Genomic DNA, 26,657 nt, shown 5'->3' with positions numbered 1-26,657 from the left:
TATACAAACATTGGAATTGTAGTTATGGTATAGAGAGGACCCAAAGGACCTAAAGCTATGGTTGACCTGGAAGAATCAATCATAAGTGGCACGTGAGTCAATAGTTTTGCAACGTGTTGAGTATGTGCCTCTCCCACATATCAAATTGTAAGATGTATGTGTATTGGTCATGTTGTCAAAGCCAATTGCGTAGGGAAAATGCCACCACCTTATTTACTACTGCCCTCCTTGTTTTCTTTATTTACTTGCAATAATTATTACCTGCGTCATTCCTTCTTTAATTTACTTGCACACTTTATTGTCAGTACCCGACTTATCATTTACACGTTGGACGGATGCCCCAACTGCCACCTAGGTTTGAATGGTCCCAAATCAGCACAACATGCTGCTTGCACACCAAAACTACATCCTGCAGAAGAGTCAGCCTCCTCGCCCAGAAAAGCAGAAAAGAGATGGAAAAAGCAAGAGAGAGATGTCCTGCTTCTCCTCTTCTAGTCTGGGAAACAAAGGAGTAAAAAGTTGAAGAGAGAGATGAAAATGGAACCCACCAAAGATGATAGCTTGGGATCAGTGGGTTTGGCAGGTGCTAGATTAAGCTAGCGCATCACCATCTGGTGCACTCTTGGGGGCATGGGGCAGCACCAAGGTGCTGCCTCCATAACTCATGCCCTAATTAAAAAGAATCTTAGTAAAGGACATGCTAAAAGTGCATAGAAGTTTGCATCATAGGCATACATAGCTCGAGAGAATATGAAGTCAGCTTCTTGCTCCATTGGGGTTCGACACCCATTAATTCCAGATCTATAAGTGCTACAGTTTTTCCTTGCACTTGAGGGTAATCACGCTCTTTTCTGAAACCATTGTCATCGATCATATCTCTAAGTTGAAACTCTCGTTTGCACTTATAGCCACTATTTTTAGTGTCTCGTAGCTACTATTCCTACTGCTCCATGGATATACATAGATAGCTGGATGTCAAGCAGGTATTTACACGGGCAATGGTTAGGATGAGCATGGACCGGAAGGAGCTCTACCCATCCAAACTCGCCCCAGTGCCATCCTAACCAACATAATTAGGGCATTCTAATCCATCTGCAAAAGTTCGTGTCAAAAACCCATTCAAAAAATTGAATCCCCAAGAAATATGGATATTGCGAGGGTGGCTTCTAAACCATCCCCAAAACTTAAATCCCAATAAAAAAATTGTTGTTTTTTTTCTTGCATATGTAACTCTCATTTGAACTTCACTTCAAGAACAAAATATTAATGTTTTGAATGCATACATTTCAACAATATTGGAATACGTCAACTTTTCTGTTAAGATTCAAAGCACATAGTTCATTGAAAAGCGGCCAAATGTGACTTGATTCATAAATCGCGCACCCTCATTGCCACTACGACACCAATCTGGAATTTTTAGAAGTCAAGATCTTTTCACGAGTGAGTTTTCAATTCTGAAAGCCAAGATCTTACTGAAGACAGGGGATGGGGCAGACACGTCGGCAATAAGAACCTGCATCACAATCGACGCCGGTGGGCAGCACTACCTTCCCTTGTCGACGCAGTGGGGATGCGGGCATGGAAGGAGGGTCAGTTTTTCTCCCAGAAAATTATTGTAAACTAGGAATTGGAGATGTGTTAGATGCCTGTAATTCTCAGTAATGACATTTCTTTTTTTTAGGGGAAAATAGTTGCTTTTTATTCAGAGTTCATCTCTTCTGCAACCTCGGAACGAACACACTCCGGGGGTACATGGAGCCAATTTTTACAAAGAGATTTACAGCAACCCTCCCTAGCTAGAACATGTGCTACTTTATTCGCACTTCTTCGCACCCAAACCACACGGTGCTCCTGGATGACTTCAAGCAAGTTCTTGATCTGCTGCACCATATGCCCAGTGTGAGAAAAATCTTTGTTGACGTCGAGTAGTTTCCTGACCGCTTCCTTAGAATCCGTCTCAAGGATGAGTTTCTGCACCCCTAGTTCTTGAGCTAGCAAAATGGCACGGCGGCACGCAAGCAGCTCGGCAACTTCAGGGTCCTTGGCAGCCGGAAAAAAAATGGCAAGCTCCTGCAACGAACTCACCATGGCAGTCCCTAAGGACTACACCTCCTGCTCCCGACCCTTTGTTCTTCGCCATTGCGCCATCCGCATTCGCTTTCACCCACCCTTCTTCCGGTTTCTTCCATAATTGCATCATTCGCTGCGCTGGCTGTTGCATGGTCTTCATTTGGACAGATTTCCACTCCTCTCTCAAATACAGCACCCTGCTAGTAATGGTAGCCGGCTCCTCCATCTTTTTCGTCTCCCTCGCATTATTCCTTGCTAGCCACAGCTCATACCAGGCCGTCATCATGAGGTCCCTTTCCTCCGCCGAGCCATTAGCGAGAAAGTCCAGAATCCATGATCGCATGCTCTTGAACGAGTCTATCCCTCGCGGCGGCTCCGGCAGATGCGCCCCAGCTTCTTCACGCATCAATGCCCGGAAAAGAGACGAGTGGGGACAGTGCCAGAATCGGTGCACCAGCGACTCCTCTCTCCCGCATGCTACACAAAACACACCTTGCTTGATACGTCGGCGCTGTAGTTCCAGACCGACCACCAGCCCGTTTGAGATCATCCTCCAAGAATGGATTTTGACCTTGCTAGGGACATCGGCAGCCCATAGCTGCCCAAAACTCTTATGATCTGCCACGGAGCTCGAGCTTGAGGCGCTCGCGCGCCTTGTTTTTTTCAGCGAGACACCAAGGTGATACGCCGACCTTACGGTGAACAGTCCTAACTTGGTGAAGTTCCAGGCTCTATAGTCCTCTGTCCCCGTCCCCCCGATGACGATCTGCTTTATATCCGCGGCATCTGAATCGGAGAAGATCATGTCAAGCTTGTCTTCATTTCACCCAGTTCCGTGATCATTCATTAAACCAGCCACTTTTGTTGCACTAGGATCATACTTAGCACCCAGTGGTGCCAAGCACCCCCGACGGGGTATCCAATTGTCATGATATGTGTTAATTCTAGCCCCATCTCCCACCCTCCAGATCAGGCCACGCGAAAGCAAGTCCCTGCCATGCATCAGACTACGCCATGTATACGAGGCACCATTTGGGCAAGTGGCAGACATGATGTCCATGTCCGGAAAATACCAGGCTTTGAGCACACGAGCACATAGAGAGGTTGGTACCGTTAGTAATCTCCACACCTGTTTTGCTAGGAGAGCTTGGTTGAAGATTTCAAAATCCCTGAATCCCATACCTCCCTCATGTTTGCGAGTACACATCTTGTCCCAGGCCACCCAATGGACCTTTTGCTCGCCTTCAGCCGCTCCCCACCAGAATTTCGAAGAGATAGATTTCAGGTTCCGGCACATTTTCTTGGAGAGTTGGAAGACACTCATGCAGAAAGTCGGTGTAGATTGTAGGCCAGACTTTGTGAGCACCTCCCTGGCAGCCTTCGACAAGCCCTGTCCTTTCCACACTGGCCCCTAGCAGACTCTCTGACATGTTTAAAGCAACCATCCTTCGATTTCCCCACCATAGTGGGCAGCCCCAAATATTTCTCATTGAGAGCTTCAGATTGTACCCCCAATGTATCTTTGAGCCTCTGCTTGTCCTCGTCACTACAGCCCTTGCCAAAAAAGTTAGACGATTTTTGAAGATTCACCTTCTGACCCGAGGCTGCCTCATAAACTTGCAAAATATTATGGAGGCAAGTCAAATTAGCCAGAGAAGCTTCCAAAAAAACAATGCTGTCATCCGCAAATAAGAGGTGTGTGATATTGGGGCCAGTGCGCCCAAAGGACACCCCTTGAAGCTCCCTATCTTGTTGTGCTTTCTTAAGCAGCGCAGAAAAACCCTCAACACAAAATAGGAACAGGTACGGCGAGAGAGGGTCACCTTGCCTTAGTCCTCTGGAGGGCAAGAAGCCCAAGGAGAGGTCCCCATTGAGCTTCACCGTAAACCGCGTCGAGGTAACACATCTCATCACCATGGCTGTCCAGGCATGAGAGAAACCATACTTGAGCAACATGCTCTCAAGGAAACTCCACTCGACACGATCATACGCTTTCATCATATCCAGCTTTACCGCACATAAGGGTTTCTTTCTCCTCCGCTTCCTGATTGCATGCACACATTCATAAGCCACAAGAACATTGTCTGTAATCAGCCTACCAGGAACAAATGCACTTTGCTCCTCGGAGATCATAACCGGCAGACTTTTTTTCAACCTATTAGCCAGGACCTTTGCTGCAATTTTATACAGAACATTACATAGGCTAATGGGTCTGAATTGGGTCAAAAAATTCGGTGCGTTTGTCTTCGGGATCAGCACAAGGATAGTGTCATTAAAACCTTCCGGAATCTCCCCACCACCCAAGAATTCCCGCACAGCCTTGCAAACTTCCTCCTTTACCATCGACCAGTGTCGTTGGTAGAAGAGTGCCGGTAGCCCATCCGGACCCGGTGCTTTTGTTGGGCCCATTTGGAAAAGAGCTCGCTCTATCTCATCATCATTAATAGGAGCACCGAGCTCGTTGTTCATATCCTCTGTCACACAAGCTGGGATATTGTCCAGGATTCTGTCTATGTTAGACGCACCTTGCGACGTGAACAATTCAGCGTAGAAATCCCTCGCCATGGCTCGCATACCATCATCCTCCGAGCAACTGGATCCATCCGGTCGGAGAAGGCATTTTATTGTGTTCTTCCTTCTCCTATGAGATGCGCGATTCTGAAAATACTTGGTATTTTTATCACCAGCCCGCAGCCAATCCACTCTGGAACGCTGCCTTTGCATTATTTCCTCTCGAAGATAGAGTTCATGCAGCTGATTCCTAACCTCACGTAGCCTCTGCATGCTCCCAGGTGTTGGCTCCCTTTCTTTAATCTCCTGCATGCAAGCCTTGAGTTGTTTAATCTGGATCCGCACTGAGCCGAAAATCTCCTTGCCCCACACCTGCATGCTACCCGACACCCGACGCAGCTTTTGCATTAACTCCCGCATGCATCCGGCTTTATAACCTTCCGCCTCCCACGCTTCTTCCACCATTGCTTCATATGCGTCATGCCTCGTCCACATCTCCTCGTACCGAAACCTGCGTTGTATATTTGGCCTCCTGTCAGTCTCTTCCCGAACACTGATGACTAGCGCGAGATGATCCGACTCCTCCGTCATGACATGCTGGACAGAAGACCCGGAGTACATATGCATGAAGTCACTTGTACAAGTAGCCCTGTCTAGCCTTACTTGCACGTTGTCCGGTGGGTCACGTTTATTATCCCACGTAAAAGGGTACCCCGAGAAACCCATGTCCGCTAGTGCGCACATGTCCAGACAATCCTTGAAGTCCTCCATTTGATTCAAATTTCTGGCGTTTCCACCACGTTGTTCTGCTTGGGTTAATGCCTCATTGAAATCGCCCGTGCACAGCCATGGTAGATTATCCTGTCTCCTCAGGTATGCCAGTGCATCCCAAGTTTTCTTCCTCAGCTCCGTCCGCGGTTCACCGTATATCCCAGTGAACCGGAATGTTTTGCCTTCGTAGCACACCTCCGCATCAATAAAATATTGGCTCCACGGTCTCACCGTAACTTGCACATCATCTCTCCACCACAAGGCTAGACCCCCGCTTCGCCCAACACAGTTAACTGCAACTCCTTGTCTGAACCCCAGACTCCATTTTAGCTTATTCATCGGTTCAGATTTCTTTAAGGTTTCTGAAAGAAAGACCACCGCTGGGTTGTATGACCGTATGAGGTCCCGTAATTCGCTAACTGTCGAGTCCAACCCCAAGCCTCGACAGTTCCAGGCCAAGAGATTCATGGCGACCGGCGGCCCCGCCTGTCGGGGTCCGCCGATGTGGTATGTTTCTCAGATAACCGCTCAAACACCGAGCCCGTTTTCTGTCTCGTGTCCCGAACAAACACTTCCTGCTCCCCCTGCTTTACCTGCCCATCCTTGGCCACCCACACCTGTTTAGTCCTCCTCTTCCTACTTTCTTTATCTTCAAAACCCTGAGCATGAACATAGCTTGGTGGGGAGTAGTCTTGCCTAGGTTTCCTCCGGTAAGTGCCCCTCCTTCTATCTGCACCGTCATGTGCTCTTCCGCTCGAGGCTCCATCCTCCCATTTGCTATGCCCCTGCCTTTGGGGATACGAAAAGGGACCAGTGTCTCTCCTCATATTGCCCGTGACTTTGCCTTGGGGACTCTCTCTTTGCCTCTGCTGATCCACTAGCTTACTCCGAAGGTCTTGCTCCCTACGTTGCTCCAAACCATGCCTGAGATCCTTCCTGTCTAAAACCTCCTCCCTCTCCCATTGCTTGTTTGGGCTCGAAACTTCCTCTCCCCTCGGTCTGTACTCAGCGCCAGTGCGCGAGTCAGCCGAACGCGCAAACTGGGCATTTAGATTTCTTTTAGTTGGAACCTCCCGAACTACTGGCTGTCCAGTTCGGCGATTTTCGCTGTCTCCACTTCTACCGCTTGCAAAGCTGTTGCTAGAGCCTGCAGCAGCTCCTAGAGAGCCTTCCTTCGTCGGGTTGCCTCTTCCAGGGGACGCCCTGAGCCACCCACCCCACTGATCTGTAGATTCAACTGGTGGCTCACAAATTCCATTCACATGAACTAACCGTCCGCACTCAAAACAAAAATGAGGGATCTTCTCATAATGAAAGTCAAACCACTGTCCCTGCTTATCTTCCAGTGAAGATTTCAGATAGAAACCTCTGACCAAAGGCTCATAGACCGAAATTTTGGCTCTAACCCTCATGTGTTGTCCTCTTGCTCTTCCCTCTTCATCAACATCCACCCTAATCACTTCTCCTAGCCAGTTGCCAAGAGCCTCTCCAAAAGCCTTCGTTCTCTTCCCTGGTGGCAGATCTCGGACTTGGACCCAAACCTCAATCTTATCAAACACCATCTCCGATGGCCGAACATTCTCCTCATACTCCTTGAGAATAAGGGCATTGAAATCATACTGCCACGGGCCATTAAACATGGCGTGCTTCCAGTCTCCTTCGCTGCCAAACTGAACCTCAAAAACATTACCACCCAAATCTCTGAACTTCGCCTCTCTGTGGAGGCCCCATGCTCTCTGCATCGATCTTTCCAGGATGGTTTTGTTTAGCGGCCGGACCGTGCAAGCTTTCCCTACTACCACCCACCTCCTGGGGTGTCTCCTCTCCTCCTCAGGGGCCTCGAAGAAGATTCCTTCCGCCTCTTTGTCCAGAAGCACCATGTTACCTAACCTTGCAGACAGACTCGCAGCAGGGTCTGGTGTCTTGCTCTCAGCCGGGGATTTTGAGTTTCCCCTGCTAGCCGATCCATCTGACCTCTTGGACACCGGCGTTGCCATTGCCGCCGCCACCATCATGGCCTTTCCGTCCTTCGCCGCCGCTGCAGCCTTCTGGCCTGACTTCTCCGCCATCAGCCTTCCTGCTGATACGCGAGCACCACACCAGTCTGCAACCGAGGCAGCGCCGTCGCCACCCCAGCCACCACCAGATCCACACCACCCCCGCTCGGCAAAAAACCCTAACCCTAGCTCCCGAAGCCAATCGCCTTGCGATCGCCTCCCAGGTCGCCAGAGCGTTTTTTCCTACGTGGTGGACCCCTCTCCAGTGCTGGGCTTTTAGTAATGACATTTCGGGATGTGGGTATTAGAGTTGCCAGTTCCGCCCCCAATTCTGTGAGAATTAATCGACCACATAAAAAAAACTAATTCCGAGCCCAAACCCCTAGAATCCTGAGAATTGAATCCCTCCTCTTTCTCCGTCTCTCGGACGCTCGGCGGCGGCGGCTCCAGTCCAGGTACCCTCCTTCCTCCCTCGTCTCCGGCAACGGGCAAACCACTCACCAGCCACCCTCCAAACCATGCCTACGGCGAAATATGCTGTCCTACCTGTACCCCGACCCTCCTCCGCCACCGCCGTCCACCGCAGCCCACAGCCACTGTGCTTACCTCCGGTGGCCCCAGGATGCGGATCTACTTCGCCTTGCTCGATGCTGGCTGCCTGGTCTCCGGTGTTGAATTTCTCAGAATGATTGAGGTGCTCCTGTGTGCAGGGTAACTGGCGCACGCCACCAAGGGCAAATCAAGAAGCCAAACAGCAATTCTGTGGAAGGTGCGAGCCATCAGGTATGCTCTATGCTGCAGATCTCATTTTGCATGTTGCTAGCTTAGTAGCTTGCCACAAAATCAGTCCAACAATGCCAAGATTCAATGTTGAAGAAAGGAGTAATGGGACAGTGATTTGCGACCTATGCTTATCAATTCGTTTTTCATCCTGAGTATCCAAAGCTTATAGCCAATCTCTGTCCATGGTTAACACTTCTCCTTGCGTTTCCTGAATCTCGCAAGTGTGATCTTGTGGTCAGATGGATTCAAGCAACGGGAAGAGGAAACACAGGGGCTACCTTACTTGGACAGACAAAATGGACTGGGCTCTCCTCGATGTTCTTGTCGAGCATCACAACAATGGCAATCATACAGCAAATGGATGGAAGCCACATGCATACTCTGCGGCGGTGAAAAATGTGCGTGAGAAGTGCAATGTGGAGATCACGAGGGATCACGTGCTGTCGAGATGCAAGACCTTTGACAAGCATTGCAGTACCATCAGCAAGTTGCTCGACCGTTCTGAATTTGGATGGGATCGAAACAAGAACATGATTGTGATTCACAATGAGGATGCTTGGAAAGTGTACATTCAGGTGGGGTATACAAATTCACTCCTATTGTTTCTTACTGGGATACGATTCTAGCTTATGGTTCACATTTGGTGATTATTTTACAGAAAAACAAAGCAGCTGCATGCTACCGAAACAAAGTTATCAAGAATTGGGATGCGATAAGTCTAATATTCTCCAGAGATTATGCTACAAGCGAAGATGAGAGTGCAGGCGCTGAGAATGCCCAAGAAATGGCATTGAAGGGTGCCGAGGATGTCCGGGAGCTTATTCAAAATTCACCTTCAGCATCTGAACCTAGCAGTCAAGACTCGGGTGGAATGCCGACATCAATGCAACCCACTCTACAGAGCACGAGGAGGAAGAGGTTCAGAACAGATGATGCACTCTTTTGCATGTCTGGGAATATCAAGAATTCATTTCAGATATCTACGAAGCCAAATGAACCTCGAGAGGAACCAGCGAATGCATCTCCGAAGGAAATCTTTGCGGCACTTCAAGAGATACCAAACTTAGGACGGGGTGATCTGCTAAGGGCCTACTGTATTCTCACTAGCAGCGACCGCAAGTTTGAATCCCTTGTGGCACTTCCCATGGATATGAGGAAGGATTGGTTGATGTTGGAAATTGGCAGGAATTGAAGCTTAGTAGTTATGGCAGATTTATCAGTAGTCTTGTAGTATCAAACTGTTAGCTTTGTCCAAGATATTTGCTACTGCAATGCCTGATGTTTAACTGTCCTACTTCTATCTATGCAAGTACAGAAGTCGCGTGTTTTGGATTCTGCCAAGCTTCCTAATTCAATGTCACTGCTGTATGTAACATTGTCAACACCAAGCGGGTGCATACAATCGCGGTCACACGCTAACGCATGCCCTGAATTGCATAGAGCAAATACAGCGACATTGCATAGAGCAAGTACATGCAGAGAAAAAAGAAAAAGAAACCCACCAATCTAGATATTTCAACAAGTGACTGCATACAAAGCAAAATGAGTGAATCTACACCCTAAAGTATGTCTATATACACCCGTATGTGGTAGTCCATTTGAAATCTCCAAAAAGGCAAATATTTAGGAACGGAGGGAGTAGTATGTAAATTTGACACACTGAAACTGGCATCCTTTCATCTTTTAATATTGCCCTACACAAACTCTACAAAAATGTACATCTGAATACAATTTGAAATTGGCCTGGAAATGTAATTCCACGTTACAATTCATCTCTCGGCACTGTACTGCTATCAGAGTTATGGGCCAATATTGGTTCCAAAAATTTCAATATGAATGTCTGAGGTCCCGACAAAGATTTTATGTATCTGCTTCCTATATCAGGTATTCAAGTCCCCCTCTCCTTTTGGTACATAGCCTTCCTTCCGGCGGCTGACCAAGATGTGCCTTTCTTCTCCTAAACGATTACGAAGACAACTGCATATATCTCAGCTTAAAAAGCAGAGTCTATCTGTCAGGCAGATGGAGCTTCACCTGATGAAGATATAACAATTGAAATGTCAACAAAAGTAAGATTTGGTATTAACTGCAAATCATCTACAGTACAACATAAGGCAAAATGGCAAATGCTGGAATTCAGTACCAACCTTCCATTGTGAGTTTAACAAGATCAGCAGAGACATTGTGCTTTCATCAGTGATTAGTGACTTGTATCTAAATTGCCTATGCAACCCTCGTGTGTTTCATATATCTTAAAGCTGAACGCAGCATTGCTCTAGCTTTGCGGTCAGGGGCACATCCTGATGTAATCATTTCTTCGTAGATGACTGGAACCTGTTACATTATTAACAAACCACAAGGTCCACAACTTCAGATCATGGGTTTTCACTGCCAGGGCTTTCTATCAAATAAACTACTCCTTATTAACCACGATGCTGGTCTACTTATCTAAGAAGAGAAGGTTAGAATAGCATATCACACACAATTTGTTAGAACAATTGTAAGTAGCGTAGCATTGCCAGCATAATGAGCAGATAACATTTCGATCAAAGCTATCTATACCAGCATTGCAGTAAAGAACATTTTGAAGGAGTTTGTGCTTACCTTGTCGAACTGCTCAACACGGATTAGAGCTTTCATTAGTGTTGTGTATGTAATAACGTCAGGCTTAAAATCCTGAAATTTGATGGGCAAAATAAAGAAGTCTTTTCATGAGATTCAATTGCATAGATGAAAAGCGGTTTAAGGGAAGTAATATGATGCAGGTCAAGATAACAAAATGAGCGCAAAACATCACTTACATTTTCCTTCATGAATTGAAGCACGGAGAATGCTTCAACAACCCTTCTATCCTCACCAAAGGCGTTAATCAATGAGTTGAGCACTACCGTGCTAGCCTCAAGTCCATCCGCTCTCATGGCCTTGACTACATTTAACGCATGGTCTGCTAAACCCTGGAAATGGTCCGTTCATGAATTATGAGAAATAGAATGTTAAGTTGAATGACACATGTGTATTGCCACTGAAACAATCTTATCATATTGTATACCACTAACAAGTCAGTCAAATGACAACAAAAGATCCAGAACATATAGAACTGCAGATTCAAATGCATCATTAGATTATGTAGATTCTTGTTAGTAGAAAAGTGCTGGCTAGTATGAAACAATATTGTTAAGTGTACAATCAGCGACAGTTTTGCATCAACATTATCAGAGATGGTTAGCTAGGGAACTAAGCAAATTGGCAAGGAACATTCATGGTCAATCATAAGCCATAACAAAAAATCCACACTAAAAACGTTCCATACCCTTTGGGCATATGCATTGACAAGGGCATGGTACATGGTGGGCGATGTCTTTAGTCCGTCGGCTTTCATCGCCTCAATGCAATCAATTGCCTCCTTGTACCTACCAGACCTCCCATACACATCCACAAGTGTAGTGTAGGTGATAATGTTGGGAACCAAGCCCTGTTCCTTCATCTCTGACATCATTGTTTCCACCCCCACCCATCGCTCTTGTTCACCAAGCAAATTGATCATGATGTTATATGTGGTCGTGCCTGGTGGGCAGTTACTTTCACGCATCTCCTTAAACAGCTCCATGGCGCGATCATGCCGCCCTCCCTTACAATGCGCATCAATAAGTGTGTTCCATGTGACAACATCCGGCTCAATCCCTTCTTCACGCATCCGGTTAAACACATCCATGGCGTGCCCAAGGCAATTGTACTTCCCAAATGTATCTATCATGACATTGTAGAAATGCCGATCCGGCTGCACACCGCTTGCGTGCATCTCACGTAGCACTGCAAATGCCTTCTGCCAATCCCCCCTATCACGGAACCCCGCAAGGATCCGGCTGAACACATAGGAGCTCGGTTTAACTCCATCAGCTTCCATCTCCTTGAGCAGTATCCTTGCACTCTCCCATCTTCCAGCCCTCGTGTACGCGTCCACAAGCAAGCTGTAAGTGGCCTCATCGGGCGCAACCCCGCACTCTGACATTTCATCGAGCACGTGCTCAGCGTTCTTGAGCGACCCAATTTTGACATACCCTTTGAGCAGCGCGTTGTACGCGCGTGTCCTCGGTTTGATTTCTCCGGCAAGGAAGAATTCCAAGAATAGTGCTTCAGCCTCCGGCACGCGACCGGCGATGCCGAGCGCGGAGATGAGCGCGGTGACGGCATTGGAGCGTGGCGTGAGCCCGATGGCCTGCGCGGAGGCGAGGAGCTCGAGTGCCGCGTCAGGGAGCGCGGCCCGCGCGAAGGCGGAGATGAGGTCGGAGAAGAGCGGCGCGTCGGGCTCGAGGCGCGACTCCCTGAGGTCACCGAGGAGGCGCTCGAGGATGGCGGCGTCCGGCGGGTCCCGCGTGTTGAGCAGCGAGGCGAGGAGGTGCGAGTAGGAGGCGAGGTCCGGGAGGAAGTTGTGCTCGCGGATGAGCGCGAGGAGCCGCAGCGCGATGGCGGGGCGGGAGGCGGCGGCGGAGGCGGCGAGGAGGGAGTTGAGCAGCAGCGGGGAGGGCGGGTCGGAGAGGGAGGGCGGGAAGGAGAGCAGCAGCGAGTGCGGGAGCAGGCGGCCGGAGACGGAGAGCGAGTGGATGAGCGAGGAGAGGAGCAGGTCGAGCGGGAAGCAGAGGCGGTGGCGCTGGAGGAAGGGGAGCAGCGCGAAGGCGAGCGGCAGGGACGCGTCGCTGGCGGCGAGGCCCCGCAGCAGAGCGTGCCACTCGTGCGACGGCACGGCGGAGTAGGACGCGGCGAGGCGGCGCTCGGGGGCTGGCACGGTGGGCGGAGGGGACGGCGAGGTGAGCGAGGCGACGGTGGAGGGGTCGGAGAGGTAGGCGAGCAGCGGCTCGAAGTCGTAGCGGGTGGCGGGGCCGGCGGCGGAGACGGAGACGGAGACCGAGGAGGTGGTGCAGCTGGGCACGGGGAGGGGGAGGCGGAGGCGCTGGCGCTGGCGGTGGTGGGGGAGGAAGGTCGGGGGGAGGAGGGAGGCGGGCATGGTGGTGGTGGACTGGAGGAGGCCGGGAGAGCGAGTGGTGGAGGCGCGGGAGAGTGGGCTTTATCTGGTTTTGTGATTTCTTCCTTTTTTTCCGCCTCTGTTAAAACTGGGTCTGGCATGTGGACCTTTGGCCATACGTATCAGTGGCACGGGAACTTCAACGATTTGGCCATTCGCATCCTACAAGTGGCTCGGCCCCAGGAGACGGTTTCACTTGCGGCTTGTGCATCCTCCACATCGATCTTTGCTTGGCCGCAGATAGTACTAGCGCGCGGGTCGCTGCCCGACGCAGCTTCAGTGACTTCATGAAGCCAAACCCGCCTGCTGCCGCCCGGCACGCTGCCCTAGACGTCGTCGGCCTTGCTCTTGTCCTTGCCGTCGACGCCGCCGTCGTCGGTGAGGTCGATGAAGACCGGAGCAAGGCCAGCCCACCCGAAAGCCGCCTGGTACGCTGCCAGGGCAGCCTCCTCCGGCGTCTGCTGGGGCGGCGGCATTGCGGCAAGCCGCGCGCGCTCGTCCCCCTTCTCCTCGTGCCGGAGCGCCTCCGCGTTGCGTTGGAGCATGGCCTCGTAGCGCATCTGCTCCTCGCCGTCGGCTTGCTCCTGGCGAAGCCAGTGCTCCTTCCATCGCTCGAGGTGGGCCGCCTCCTCCTCCGGCGTCGTGGCGAAGTGGACGGGAGGCGCGCTCATCCACTCGCGGTACTGGCCCGTCCACGAGTAGGCCTCCTCCGACCAAGTGGGTGGAGGCGGGGAGCGCTTACGCGTCGGCTCCGGCTTGGGCTGGACGGGCGGCGACGGTGGCGGTGGCGGCACGAAGAGCGGGGTGTGGACGGAGTCCCCCGCCGCCGACAGGACAAGGGCTTGCTCCAGCCCATCCCAGTGCGCGTCCTCCTCGAGGCGGCTAGCCTCCAGCGCGTGCTGCAGGGCCTCCTCGAGGGCGGCTTGGTACTCCGCCTCCGCCTCCATGTCCTCCGGCTCTACCTGCGGGGGCGGCGGTGGGAACGACGGCGGGACGGCGTCGACACCCGAGTGCCGTTGCTCCTCGTGTTCGAGGGCGAACCACGCCTCCCAGTTGGGGGAGTCGGCGGCGTACTCTGGCAGCCGACGCTGCTCCGGCGTGAGCTGCGCACGGCGCCTGCGCATCTCGTCGTCGTGCGCCCGCTGGGTACGAGGAACTGCCGGCACCGGGATCCGCTGCGGATCCAGATGCCAACGGTGCGGCAGCGTGACATCGGGGTACGACAATGGCTGCCTGTACTCCCAGTGTAACCGCGCTTGGTGCACCGGGATGTGCAGGCGCCGGCGACCAGGGCGGAAACGCCTCGCCGCCGGAGGAGGAGGAGGGGGAAGGGGAGCACGGGAGGACGAGGCGTCGGGGGTGCCCTTGCCCTTGCTGCTGCCGAAGAGGCCCATGGGCGCGATAGGGTTTGCGGTCGCCGGCGAGGAAGCAAAGGGAGTGGTGGGGGGCATATGTGGACGGGAGAAGTGGATGAGGCCGACCCCGCCGCACGCGTGGTTAAAAAAGGACGCTTCCACTGGCTGACGCGTGGGCCCGCTGTCGGTGGTCGTCATAAATAAGACGACCGGTGGCGGTTGGGTGGCCGCTAGGTGGGGACGTGGCGGACGGCGAGGAGACGTGCGGCGCGTCCGCTTCGTGTCCGCGCTGACGCATTCCAGGCGCAATTTTGGGCCGGAAATGGATCGGCGCGAACGCTATTCGGACACGATTTGAGTTTGGGTCGGCGCGTTGGGCCGCCACTTTCGTCCGCGTCGACCCAAACGGACACGGGTGGACGAAATGGGTCGCCCCATTGGAGTTGCTCTAAATGTTTCGTTTTGTATTCTTTGAAAGTTTTGATCCATTTGCATGCATCATTTTTGAGTAAATGTTTTTTATTTATTTGAGCTCAAAAGGCCATTTAATCACAAACCAAACATCTAAGTGGGTTGAAACTTTCCCAGAATACAAAACGAAATATTTATGATTTTTTAGATTTTTTCTCTGAACACTTTAAAATTTTCAGTTTGGAATATGGACCAATTTGGTACGTCGGATCTTTGATGGATGGCTGATAAAGGGGGCAAGTCACGGTGAGACTTGGCTTCGTAAAGTCATTGAAGCTGCGTCCGTCGCTGCCTAGCGACCGCACACGCAGCCCCCGCTTCACGCTGTGTATGTTTGGGCCGACCCAGCTAGCCATTTTCGGTTTTGGAAAGGTTCCAGAACATTCCCAAACCGTTTTTTCTTTAATTTTTTGCCTTTTCTTTTCATTTTTCCCTTTCTCTTTTAGTTTTTGTTTTCTTTTCTTTTTTTCCCTTTTCTTCATTTTTATTTTTTGTTTCCATATTCAAAAACATTTTCTAAAATCTTAGATTTTTTCCAAATCGGTGGACAATTTTTCAAATCAGCGAATTTTTTAATTCAATTTACTTTCATCGAATTCAAATTTTGTTCATCAAAATAAAAAAAGTGCATCAACTTCAAAGAATATTCATGATTTTTAAAAAATTTCATCATATTAAAAACTGTTCGTTAAATTCAAAAGATGTTCTTGAATTCAAAAAAGTATTTATTGAATTTAAAAGTTGTTCATAAAAAAATTAAATTTTGCTTATCAAAATACAAAATTTTGAATTCTGATTAAAAAATTGGTCATAAAAATCCAAAAATTGTTCATCTAAAATTCAAATTTTGTTCATCATAATACAAAAATGTTTATGTTCAAAATTTGTGAGCATTTTTTGAATTAGCGAACATTTTCAAAATCCGTGAACATTTTTTTTGCATTAGTGAACATTTTTTGAATTCTTTTAAAAAATTCAAATCTTGAAAAAAGCGAAGAAAAAAAAAAGAAAACAAAACAAAAAGAAACGAAAAAAAATAAGGAGCCCCATCCCACACCTGGGCAGGCCCAAGTTCGTTTGTGAGAGCGAGGGGGCGCGCACTGCCCTGTTTCCCAACGTGTAGGTCGTTGTATAGGAGCTCCCCTTTTGCTTGTTGGTTTTTTTTACATGGCTTTGCTTGGTGGCTTGATGCCAAAAGAGATGGAAAATCTTATCTAGCTAACTCCAAATGTTTTCCCAGCAAACATCCTGTTTGCTGTTTGATCAGACGCACAAATCTTGACATGGGAAAAGTTGTCGCGTCACGGTTTGGGAGAGTTCACTATAACCAGCCCGCGTGCGAACGTCTCTCCCTCACTCGCTCACTTTATCCCCACCTGCCGTCTATTTTTCACACTACCCCATCCTCTCTCTCAAGTGTGCGTGCTCGGTTGGCCGGCGATGCCGCCGTGACTCACTCTCCTAGGAGGGCGAGGAGATGGTGGCGCGGGGAGCGCAAGTCGGCGGCGACAGAGAGGGGGCGGAGAGGAGTGAGAGCTTCAGTGACAAGGCGGGTGGAGGAGACCACTCCATGGAGGTCGAGGTGACCGAGATCACCGGAGGCTGAACACGTGCAACATGAAGTCCCTGTCTCACGAGGAGCTGCGCTGGCACGAGGCGAGCTCAGGCGAGCTAGAGATAGGGTAGGAGGAAAGAAGAGAGGTCGGCGTGGATTGCTTCGATGGCTGCGTGTGAGGTTCCCTTCCTCAACTCTCGGATGGCGCGAAGGCCTCTCGTGGCGACGGCACTCTTCGCTGCCCCACCCGTGGTCTCGGCGTAGTCAACGCCGCCGGGGGTGGGCGGGGACGGGGGCAGAGGCACGAAAGCAACCCACTCAAAGAAGTTACTGATCGCCGTATCATTCAGTCACTGATGAACGTGAAGTTGAAGACCACTCTACTGCTTCGACATAGCAGATGGATGAAGATATCAAGGTTGAAGAAAATACTTCATCTCATATGGTATCATTGCCCCGGCCTTAGTTAATTGTTGCAGAGGCTAGAGTTGGAGAAGAGGATGGTGTGGATAATGATGGTGCACCACCCTACTCATCCACGACGAATTTTGGGAAGCTGCTCACCCAAATTCCCCCACTCACTACCCCACTAATGCAAATGCCCCAATCACCGAGCCAGACTGAAGAAGTTCATGGTGGTTTTGGAGAGCGTCATCCTCCTCTTTAGACCATACTTGAAGAAAATGCTTCTAATGAAGCTACTCAGCATACCCCGACTTCTGATGCAAATGAGGCTACAACTGGTGAAGAAAATGCGCCTACTTACGCTGAAGCATCTGTGCACTCAACCAACACAGAAATTGTGACACCTCCCACAACAGACTAAATGGCTAGGGATGACTTAGTCACACACAAGAATGACTCAACTAGCTCTCCTCGTCCCGTCTTGGATGTGAGGACTAACAAAGTAAATCTTCAACCCAAGTTGGCTATGCCTAAGATTTGAAGGGGCTGCTCCAGACCGAAATTCAACAGAGCTAAATTCTTCAATGAAAAGAATTTCTTCATTGGCGAATCGCCTTATGATTCTGCGAAGATCAGACGATTTCGCTTATAGACTAAAAGTGCTAGTTATCGACTAGAGGGGGGGGCGGGTGAATAGGTGATTTTGATCAAAGTCTTCAAAACATGGGAGTTTCGAAGGCGAACAATAGAAATGAACCTATTGACATGCAGCGGAAGGTAGACTACACTAGGCAGGCCATAGACAAGTATTCAATGAAGTGAAAGCACGAAGACTAATAGCAGCTAGGTAGTATGGATCAGGATGGAAGACAGTATAAAGCCAAACAACAATAGTTGTCACACAGTGAAGTCAAACAGATAATGCAAGCAGGCAATGACTTCACGAAGACAAACGGTAAGTAAAGAGAGGGAGAAGATGGAACCAGTTGCTTGGTGAGGACAAGGATTTGTTGGACCAGTTCCAGTTACTGTGACAACTGTACGTCTGGTTAGAGAGGCTGAGATTCAACTCAGAAGACCGCGTCTTCACCTTATTCCCCTTGAGCTAAGGACACTTAGTCCTCGCCCAATCACTCTGGTAAGTCTTCAAGGTAGACTTCCAAACCTTCGCAGACTTCGTTCACCGGCAATCCATAATGACTCTTGGATGCTCAGAACGCGACGCCTAACCGGCTGGAGGATTCACAGTCCTCAAGTGTAACAAGTCTTCAGATCACGCGGACAGAAAGACTTCAGTGATGCCTAACACTCTTTGGCTTTGGGTGTTTTGGGCTTTTTCCTCGCAAGGATTTCTCTCTCTCAAATGCTTCGAGGTGGGTTGCTCTCAAACGACAAAAGTCGTGCACTAACTCAGAGCAGCCACCAATTTATGGTGTAGGGGGTGGGCTATTTATAGCCACTAGGCAACCCGACCTGATTTGTCCGAAATGACCCTGGGTCACTAAGGAACTAACACGTGTTCCAACGGTCAGATTTCAAACACATGCGGCAGCTTGACTTGGGCTACAAGTAAAGCTGACTTATCCGACTCTGGATAAGATTTGCTCTCGCTGTCTTCGCTCGAAGACATAGGATTTTGGTTGAGCATCACTTCAGTCACTCTGACTTTGTTCACTTGGACCCCACTTAACAGTACGATGGTTCCTATGACTCCACAAAGAAGAAAAGGAAACTACGAAACAACTATGTCTTCGCACTCCACAGTCTTCATGTGAATGTCTTCTCGAGTCATAATCTTCGTTGTGAATGTCTTCACATACCACCATTGTCTTCAATGTCTTCACACATTTTTAGGGGTCATCTCCGGTAGGTAAACCGAATCAATGAGGGACTACTACCTGTGTTATCCTGCAATTCTCACAAACACATTAGTCCCTCAACCAGGTTTGTCGTCAATACTCCAAAACCAACTTGGCGTGGCACTAGATGCACTTACAATCTCCCCCTTTTTGGTGATTGATGACAAACTGGTTGAAGTTTTCAACGGGGATAAAAGTATGTGAAAGTGTAAGGGTTAAGGTATTGTCTTCATAAGTAGCAAAAGGCTCCCCCTGAAGATGTGCATATAACTATTTTGCTTTTGAATGCAGATGCACATGGCAGGTTGTACTTGCGGAGATCCTCTTTAACTTAAGAAGACAATTCATCATGCATGAAGAAATATAACGAAGATAATGACATGCACAATGAAAAATGGACGTCTGCGAAATGACTTCGTGCGGGATTTATCATCGCACATGCGGAATTTATCATCGCATCACAGAATAGCAGAAAAAGTAGCAGACGACCATCAAGTTTAAGTGTTACAACTCAAAGAACCAAATGTATCAAAAGCATGAGTTGTAAGCATTTGGCAAAAGTATAGCAACCACCCATATGGACCCGCTTGAAGACTATCAACTCATATGCTTCTCCCCCTTTTGTCAGTAAGGACCAAAAAGGTTTGAAGACATAGAGCTTCTACTCGTTCCCATGAAGAGTAGGAGAAGGTGCAGGGTCGTCGTTGGTGTTCGGTGGTGCAGAGGTACTTGGTGCAGTGTCGATATGCGGCGACATTGTAGTTGGCGAAGTAGCATCATCTTCATCATCGATGACTCTTGCATTAACAGTTGCCACTGAGGAGGAGTACTCAGAATCTTTGAGTGAGGGAGTTCGACGTAAGACAGCATTCCTGGGAGGAGTGGAATCAAACTTGAATCTTTCTGTGAAGCCATCTTGTTGAAGATCATCTTCAGAGCTCATCAATGTCAGACTCTTCCATGACCGCCGACAGGTTTCATGAGTGACAAATGTATTCTTGGTGGCAAGGTTGCGAATGCGATTAACATCCACCAAGAGGCTTTGCATCTGACGCTTCATCCAGTCATGATGCTTATCCTGTTTCTGATGCAGAGCAACGAGAAGCTCTCGGTCATTGAGAACACGAGAATGCTTCCGAGGCCTTTGAGCAATTGTGCTTTCTGTGGCTTCAGTATGGGCACGATAAGGTGCACGTGTATTTCGAGCCAAAGGATAAACACGAGTAGCAGCAAGAACTCCTTCAATGGGTTGAGTGAAACTTTGACGATCGACATTGTGAAGATAAATTGGCTCCTTGGCAGGTTCTGGGTATATGGCTTCGACGGACATATCAACCTCTGGTAAGAAGATAATGTGGTTGCGGGCAGAGGGATGATAATTGACAGCAGAGTGAAGCTTGATGAGGCGCATTACCCATGGAGCATAAAACTTCAGACCAAATAAATCAGAACCAGATGCAGCCAATTGCCTGATGAAGAAGTCTTGAGCATTGAAGCCGATGCCATTGAAGATATAGAAAACCAATGTCTTCATTGCTCCTTCAAGCTTCGCGGCAGGAGAATGTCCTTTGACAGGCCATAGAGTTCGCCTGATAATATGATAAATAGTGCGGGGCAGATACTCTAGGTCTTCAACAAAGAATTCCCTTGGATATTCATTGTCGTGTGGCAGTGGCTTCATCATGCTCAGCATTTGGCTCATGTTTGGCTCAGGCTTCTGGAAGATGCTCTCCAAAGCATTGCGGTGAAGCTGACAACCAGGTTCATAGCGTTCACCTGGAGTGGGCAAGGCAGTGAGCTCAACAATATCAAGAGCTTTGGCTTCGTGGTGTACATTGCCTGTCATCCACTCAAGGATCCATGTCTTCGGATTCCTGTTGTAGCCACGAATGTGGAGGGTGGCATAGAATTGTAGCAGAAGCTCTTCGTTCCAGTGCTCTTTATCAGTAACAAATTGGAGAAGGCCAGCATCTCTGAAACAATCAAGGGCTTCTTCCAAGCATGGCAGGCCAGCAATGGCTTCGCAGTCTAGACACATATGGGGAAAGATGTGCCCTTGATCATAAAGAACACAAGAGTAGTAACTGCGCTGCTGATAGCTCCAGCACCGATCAGATGAAATTCTTGGCTTAGAGTATGGGTTCTTTTCACTATCAAAGAAGGTGTTGTGTGCAATGAAGCCATTCACATTAAACGATCCTGGTGAAGTTGCTGTACCTGGAAACCTAGGCAGCCTGAGCTTTGGCTTCTGGACCTGAGGCCTGTGCTCCACATGATAGTCAAATTGAGGTCCGGGAGCAGGAGGAGGAACCAGAATAGGCCAACGAACCATGACAGGTTGGCCGCGATCAAATGCCAGCTCAATAGTGTGAGGCCTTGGGGGTGGTACAGGAGCATCGGCATTGACATGGGCTGCAAGTGGTACAATGGCTTCAGTGCAATATTGACTTCAGGTGCATTAGACGCTTCAGGTACCATATCCACGTCAGGCGCCACATTAGCTTCAGCCATGACAACGTCATTGGCTTCAGTAGTGTTGTTAGTGGCCGCCTCAGTGGTATCAACCTCCACTTGAGTAGCAGGAGGGTCGGGCATAGACTCGTTCTCCTCGAGAACAGCTTCTTGGTTGGTAGGGGGTGTGGCAACTCGCTCTTCTTCTTGTCGGGGTTCTTGTTGATCATCGGCTGATGCAGCCGGAATGTCTTCAACAGCTCTGGCTTCAGATGCAGAGATGTTCACAGTTGGAGTGGCGTCAGGAAACACTTGGCGTGCCACTGAGTTGTGTTGCTCTTCTCCTTCTGGAACACTCAAAAGAGTGACTTGTGGCCTTGGTCCTTTGTGAAGCCTACGAAGTGCGGGCGACGCTTGTGGAGAGGGAGTTGGCTGGACCACACAATCATCATCTTCAAGCACCAGAGTGGTGACTTGAGTTGGGGGAGTACTTGGTGATTCTTCTTGAGGGCGATCAACCCATGATGCATCCTGAGCAATTGGCGTCAAAGGACGACCAATGCTGATGAGTTCGCTGTTTGTGAGAACAGGCGATGATACCATTTGGTGCTCAATCTGAGGAAGGACTTCAACATCATTTACATTGTCTTGAGGACCAATGTCTTCAGCTGCGGTGTGGTCAACAGCTGGATCTTCTTCAACTTTAGGAGCCTCTGTGGTAGCAGGCTCGTGAACTATTAAACGACGCTCTTGGTGTGTAGTTAAACGACGCTCTTGGTGTGTAGATGCAGGACGAGCAACAGAAATGGGCTCGACAACAAGGGGCTCTGTGGGAGCAGCCCGATCTTTCTTTGAAGACTTCGTCTTCCACTTCTTGGTCTGTGGAGCATCATCAGAAGCATTTTTGCTCTTGCGCTTTCTGGCTTCGGCTTCAGCTTCCCATGTTTTCTTGAGTTCTGAAGCTACTGTGGGGACCTTAGGCTTCGAGCCTCTCATACTAGCGGGGAAGACAATGCGAGGTGCTTCCCGGCCTGATGCTTCAGCTTGGGCCACAACAGGCTTCTTCTTGGCAGACATCTTGGGGTTGATGCCAGGACGCCCAAGTGCCTTGCGCTTCTCGGCCTCATTATGAGCTTGAACACATTTGTCAGTGGAGAGCTTCATACGTTCTCTTGATCCTTTTGCTGCTTCACGTTTCTGTTGAAACTGCTCTTTGAGGTCATGCAACATCTGTTTGAAGTTTTGAACATCAGCCACCCTGAGCTTGGCCATGTGCTTCTTGAACTGAGCCTTCTCATAGTCAATTTTGTTCTTCAGTTCAATGATTTTCTGAGCCAGAGCCAGCTCATTTGCAATGGCTCCATGGAAGGAGACACTGATGCCAATTGGAAGCTGAAGATCATCGATGCTGAGGCTCGGATTTTCAAACCACTCATCAATGAAGTTGTTCAAGATGTCCACATCAAATAGGGGAAGATCATTGAAGATCTCCGCCTCTTGCTTGCTCTTAATCAACAGCTCAAGAGCATCATCGCCAAGATCTTCGTCACTTGACAGATCAATGGCATCATTCTCGTTTCTCAGAATGGCAGCAGGGGTCAGTGCTTGACTAGAACGTTGGATGGGCTTCTTCTTCTTCTCGGTCTTCTTGGAGATGCGAGAGAGATCTTCAGACTGCACACTGGATGCAGGAGGTGTAGTAGCCAGTGGCTTCGCACACGAAGCTTGTGGTGCAGTGGAGGGCTTTATGGCCTTTGGTTTCTTCTGCTTCTGTGGCTTGGGTGGAGCAGACGCTTCATCAGAATCAGCGTCGTCTGCAGAGTGCTCCATTGCTGCCCCCTGAACAGCAATGTGAGTGAGAAGACCTTCGAGGTTGTAGAAGGGCCCGATGACATTGGGTTCAGCATCACGTGTGCCATCGGCCTGAGGAGCAGATGGACCGGGGTTGAAGTCGAGTCCAAATGCTTTCTTGTTTTTCACAGTAGAGTCCTTGGCAAACTTGTAGTTGCGCTTGAACAAACTATCTTCACGACACCATAACAGAGATGATGGATCGGCATCAGTAGGCTATGGTCCACGGACCATGCAAGGGTAGAAACCCTGAGCAATAGCTTCAGATTTGGTTTTGGGTTGAAGATTTCTGTAGAGAATATCCCCCAAGGACGCTTGAGGGCATTCTTTTCAGCATATTCCTTGGTGACGAATCTGTACTTGAACCATTGCTCAACCCAATATCTTCGAATCCATTGGATTCGAGTTTTGCGTTGGCCATAGCTCTCTTTAGGATCAGTTTTGTATAACTCATAGAGATCTTCAGGCAAATCCATTGAAGTGCCCCCACGGCGCTGCCTGTCCCCCTTTCTTGCTGACTTTTCAGTGGCCATGTAGTCCAAACTGAATGGCTTCAAAGCTTGCAAAGGCTTCCGTCTGCTGGTCAGACAAGAACTGGCTTCAGGAGGATTGATGTGACGCTGTAAGAATTCTGCAAATGAATGCAGACTATGAGAACCAAAGGATTCTCCCATGGACATGTACCTGTGACAACATTAGAGATGCGAGGGAAGGGGAAGAGGTCATATGCATTCTCAAAAGATTTTGAAGATAAATCGGTTTGAAGACATTGACCTCATAGCGCGAAGACATTCACTTATGTGTTGAGAGTTGGTTCCAGATTTGTACGAATCCAAGAATAGGTAAAAGTGAGGAATCTAACTACGTGTGAAGCATAAGCGAATATACTAGGCATGTTATGAGATGCAGAACAGGATAGATCCAAATTTGTAGGCACAGAGACCACTTTTGATGGGGAAGAATGAATCTATCGGATAAAAAATGCAGTAAAAGTGAGATTTAATTACCACACGAAGAACTGCTAGACGGAGTAGAGAGGAGGCCGAGAAGTTTGATCTTTCGTGCCCTAACTTGGCGACGGAAGACACCTACGGCGACGACGGAGGAGACGAGGTCCGCGGCCGGCGTGAGGAAGGCGTCGGTGAGGTCACGACAGCTGAGCGCTTCGTCGCCGGCGTCGTCGAGAGCTAGCGGTGGCGCTAGGGTTTGTCGAGGTTGAGAGGTGGAAGAAGGATTTTTGACTGCGATGAGATGTGTATTTATAAGGAAAGGGACGACACAGCGCAATTACGCAGGTGCCCCTGGCATTTCACATCCGAGGGACACGTGGCGAACATGCAACACATTGGAAGCTGTTCCATGTTCCCACGCACGCATGGACTGTCGGGTGGTCGTTCCGCCTTCTCCGGGTTTCAGGCAATAAGGATTTAGCATTCAAAGCAGATTCAATTTTGTCTCTGTATCTTCTGCTGACAAGGACGCAGAGAAGACATTCGACAGTTTCAATAGAATGCATATGATTTGGATAGATAGAATTTGAGGTAGAAGCATAGAAGAGGTTAGGGTCCGATCACATTCACTTAGTTCAAAAGATTCAACAAGAAGACATAGCTATAAGTGAATGCTGTAGAGGACAGAACACAAATATATGTATATATATCTGAGTAAGACCAAATCAACAAAGTGAAGATCAACATGAAGACAAATCAATGTTGAAGATAAATCAAATGCGAAGACTTTGCAATTGTAACACTAGGAGAAACACTTCAAACAAAACTTTGGTGGTGGCGTTACCCACCGTATAGGAAGTATTAGACCCAGACACGGCGCACAATTATCGTGGCGCTCCGAAGTCAAATTTCGCATTAATGTATTCACACTTAAAGTGTATGTCTTCATTGATTGAAGATATACATTACTTCATGTGTTGCACATCTAAGTCATCAATATGCATAAGTGTTAGGATGTGTGCCTAATCACAGGACATTTGAGGATTCTAAGATATTTAGCTCACACCGCAACTTGCAAAACCTTTTCTCATCCAAGGGCTTTGTGAAGATATCTGCCAATTGCTCTTCAGTGTTGACGTGATTGATATCAATATCTTCCTTCATAACGTGATCTCTGAGAAAGTGATGACGAATTTCAATGTGCTTTGTCTTCGAGTGCTGAACTGGGTTGTTGGCAATCTTGATGGCGCTTTCATTGTCGCAGTAGAGTGGCACATGATTCAAGTGGACACCATAGTCCTTGAGAGTTTGCTTCATCCATAGAAGCTGAGCACAGCAAGATCCAGCAACAATGTATTCAGATTCAGCAGTGGAGAGAGACACATAGTTCTGCTTCTTTGAAGACAACAGACTAGTGATCGTCCCAGAAAGTGACATGTGCCTGATGTAGACTTGCGATCCACCTTGTCACCAGCATAATCAGCATCCGAGAATCCAACTAGATCAAACTCTGAGCCCTTTGGATACCATAATCCTAGTGTTGGGGTGTAAGCCAAATATCGAAGAATTCGCTTCACAGCTAAGTGATGTGATTCCTTTGGTGCCGCTTGGAATCGGGCACACATGCAAATACTAAGCATGATATCTGGCCTAGATGCACATAAATAAAGTAAAGAACCAATCATGGAGCGGTATACCTTTTGATCGAACTCTTTACCATTGACGTCGGGACTCAGATGAGTTTTGGTTGGCATTGGCATCGTGTATCCTTTGCAGTCTTGCATTCCAAACTTCTTCAGGCAGTCTTTGAGGTATTTCTCTTGAGATATGAAGATGTCGTTGCTTTGCTGACGAATTTGAAGACCTAGAAAGAACTTCAGCTCACCCATCATGGACATCTGATATTGTTCTTACATCATGTGTCCAAACTCATCACTGTATCTCTTGTTAGTGCAGCCGAAGATAATGTCATCCACATAGATTTGGCACACAAATAGTTCTCCATCATATGTCTTCGTGAAGAGTGTAGGATCTAGAGAACCAAGTTTGAAGCCTTTGCTCTTCAGGAAGTCTTTGAGTGTGTCATACCAAGCACGAGGGGCTTGTTTGAGGCCATACAGTGCCTTGTTGAGCTTGTATACCATATCAGGATGTTTTGGATCTTCAAAGCCAGGTGGTTGTGCAACATACACTTCTTCTTCAATCTTGCCGTTGAGAAAGGCACTCTTCACATCCATTTGATACAGAAGGATGTTGTGATGGTTGGCATAGGCTAGCAGTATGCGAATGGCTTCAAGCCTAGCCACCAGAGCAAATGTTTCATCGAAGTCAATTCGTTCAACTTGAGTGTATCTTTGAGCAACGAGACGAGCCTTGTTTCTGACAGCTTGACCATGCTCATCTTGCTTGTTGCGATATATCCATTTGGTGCCTATTATGTTGTGCTTGCGAGGATCAGGATGCTTGACTAATTCCCACACATTGTTCAGCTTGAACTGTTGAAGCTCTTCTTGCATAGCTTGAATCCATTCAGGTTCCATGAAGGCTTCAGCAACTTTCCTAGGTTCTGATATTGAGACAAATGCAAAGTGCCCACAGAAATTTGCTA

The 26,657-nt window shown here is 48.6% G+C and overlaps 2 protein-coding genes across 4 annotated transcripts; one reads left to right on the top strand and one right to left on the bottom strand.

Annotated features, from left to right (window-relative positions):
* The first annotated feature begins 7,665 nt into the window (after positions 1 to 7,665).
* LOC109773160 (uncharacterized) lies at positions 7,666 to 9,467 on the top strand. 3 transcript variants are annotated; one of them, XM_020331855.4, is made up of 4 exons: positions 7,666 to 7,804; positions 8,060 to 8,132; positions 8,372 to 8,707; positions 8,791 to 9,467. In XM_020331855.4, the coding sequence occupies exons 3-4, from the start codon at positions 8,372 to 8,374 to the stop codon at positions 9,322 to 9,324; spliced, it is 870 nt and encodes a 289-aa protein (XP_020187444.1). In that variant the 5' UTR covers positions 7,666 to 7,804; positions 8,060 to 8,132; the 3' UTR covers positions 9,325 to 9,467. The 3 variants fall into 3 exon arrangements, with proteins under 3 accessions (XP_020187444.1, XP_040254523.1, XP_073364430.1); XM_040398589.3 differs by having other exon boundaries at positions 8,355 to 8,707; XM_073508329.1 differs by having other exon boundaries at positions 8,351 to 8,707.
* Positions 9,468 to 9,782: 315 nt separating this feature from the next.
* Positions 9,783 to 13,333, bottom strand: LOC109773159 (uncharacterized). The gene is made up of 5 exons (XM_020331854.3): positions 11,443 to 13,333; positions 10,934 to 11,086; positions 10,737 to 10,808; positions 10,280 to 10,466; positions 9,783 to 10,166 (listed from the first exon to the last, which is right to left on the bottom strand). Exons 1-4 carry the CDS (start codon positions 13,132 to 13,134, stop codon positions 10,356 to 10,358), a joined length of 2,028 nt encoding a protein of 675 aa, XP_020187443.1. The 5' UTR covers positions 13,135 to 13,333; the 3' UTR covers positions 9,783 to 10,166; positions 10,280 to 10,355.
* Between the last annotated feature and the right edge of the window lie 13,324 nt (positions 13,334 to 26,657).

Source organism: Aegilops tauschii, chromosome 2 (assembly GCF_002575655.3).
Source record: "Aegilops tauschii subsp. strangulata cultivar AL8/78 chromosome 2, Aet v6.0, whole genome shotgun sequence".
In the NCBI taxonomy this organism is placed as follows: Eukaryota; Viridiplantae; Streptophyta; class Magnoliopsida; order Poales; family Poaceae; genus Aegilops; species Aegilops tauschii.
This window is presented reverse-complemented; position numbering and strand designations above follow the sequence as displayed.